The sequence below is a fragment of the Helianthus annuus genome, chromosome 13, assembly GCF_002127325.2.
Source record: "Helianthus annuus cultivar XRQ/B chromosome 13, HanXRQr2.0-SUNRISE, whole genome shotgun sequence".
Lineage (NCBI taxonomy): Eukaryota > Viridiplantae > Streptophyta > Magnoliopsida > Asterales > Asteraceae > Helianthus > Helianthus annuus.
This window is the reverse complement of record NC_035445.2, coordinates 101,142,857-101,144,628: the sequence shown is the minus strand read 5'-3', so window position 1 is coordinate 101,144,628 and position 1,772 is coordinate 101,142,857. Positions and strand designations below refer to the sequence as shown.

Here is a 1,772-nt window from a genome sequence, read left to right as displayed (position 1 = left end):
CACGTTAACTTATGTCCTTAATTTCAGTATGTAATTGCAGTTTGTAGTTTCTATAATTTGGTAATAGATATGAAATTTAGAAAACCCTAAAAATTAGAGACCCTCATGTAATATCTCTATCATTTAATATGTATTTTTTTCTTGGGAATTAGATGTATGGTGAAAGTGTATTGTACGTTTTGCCTTAACGTACGAGCGTACACAATCTCAAGTTCGAACGTTATAACCCTAGAAAGGAAATCTCGCATGTGAAAAAAACCAGAAATCGCATGTTAAAAAACTTTCGCATGTTGTTCAAAAAATCCAAAGTCGCATGTTCAAAAAAAATTGCATGATATTGAATTTTGTATGCACCGTACGTTAAGACAATTTGTACAATAACCGGTTTCTATGTTTATGTTTGTTTCGTGGTTACGCTCATTTAAGATAACTTTGGTGTTTAATTATTAAGTGGGGTACAAGAACTATGTCATTGTTGAAGATGAAACAAAAGCCCAAAAGTTGCTACACAAAACAGCCAAATATTCAGTACACGCCACCTCACTTTCGATAAATCCTCATTTGTTAATTAGCAACGAATTTGTCACATCTTACTACTTACAGTTCCCCTTTTCCCCAAAAGATTCTCTAAGTACCTTTCACTTTCCCTCAAACTAAGATATACACTGTCCACCTCCTTTTTGTCTCTCCTCTTTAGTCATTTGGTTCAATTCTTGATCCATTATTCCTTATGGATCAATCAAGATTTTGGATCCAAAAGCAACAACCGTGTTTGAATCCTCATGTCTTATCTTCTTTCGGCGATTCGTGGGAAGAACAAGCATTTGCAGAAGACGCAACCGGGCCACTTGGAGGGTGTGTATGGCCTCCAAGATCTTATACTTGTAGTTTTTGTAGAAGAGAGTTTCGGTCAGCTCAAGCTCTTGGTGGTCACATGAACGTGCATAGGAGAGATAGGGCTAGACTCAAGAAGATTTCAAGTTCAAACAACATGAATCAAGTTGTTAATCAACCTCATACATCTTTTGATATATGTGTGTTACCAAACCCTAATAAGATTTGTAACCCTAATTTGGACTTGGATCATTTGCATCCTCTCTATTCATCTTCTTCTTCTCCTAGAACTTCTACAGTTTCGATTGTTCGTCCTTTCGCTTTCTCTTTTGGTCAAGAACATCAAAAGGGTACCCCTATATTATCATGCTCCAAGTTTGAAAAACCTCAAAAAATATTTCATTTAGCTGATATGGGAAATCTTGATAAGGGTGGTACTAAAGTTCTTGAATCAAATTTCACAACTTTAAAGAGGAATAATCAGCAGATTGAGGTTCATTTAGCAAGTGAATTGAATACACTTGTTAAAAGAAGATGTGATAGAGAGGCACATATCTTTAACAGCAAGGATGATGAACAAGATTGTTTCATCTTTAAGAAGAGGCGAATAGACCGCGGAGATGAAGCTGAATCAGTTGTGCCACTTGAACGTAGCACAAACTCGAGTTTAGAGACTTTGGATCTTGAGTTAAGGCTCGGTGATCATCGGCCTTAATCGATCGATCAGGTATTGTGTGCAGAAACTGTCTTTAATAAGTGTTGTTGTTTCTTCCTTTTGTTTAACTTTTAATTAGTCCATTTGATTAAAGATTTGAGGGCAAGTCTTCTTTGATGAAGATATGATGATAACAAGCCATGTGAGTGTAACAAGATATACATGTAATTTACATGAATATTAATTGATTGAACTTTTTGTAAATTGAATTGCTTGCTATGAA

General features: G+C 35.4%; 1 protein-coding gene across 1 annotated transcript; it reads left to right on the top strand.

Moving 5' to 3' along the window:
- The first annotated feature begins 668 nt into the window (after positions 1-668).
- LOC110898832 (zinc finger protein 11) lies at positions 669-1,772 on the top strand. The gene has a single exon (XM_022145678.2). The coding sequence runs from the start codon at positions 731-733 to the stop codon at positions 1,547-1,549; it is 819 nt and encodes a 272-aa protein (XP_022001370.1). The 5' UTR covers positions 669-730; the 3' UTR covers positions 1,550-1,772.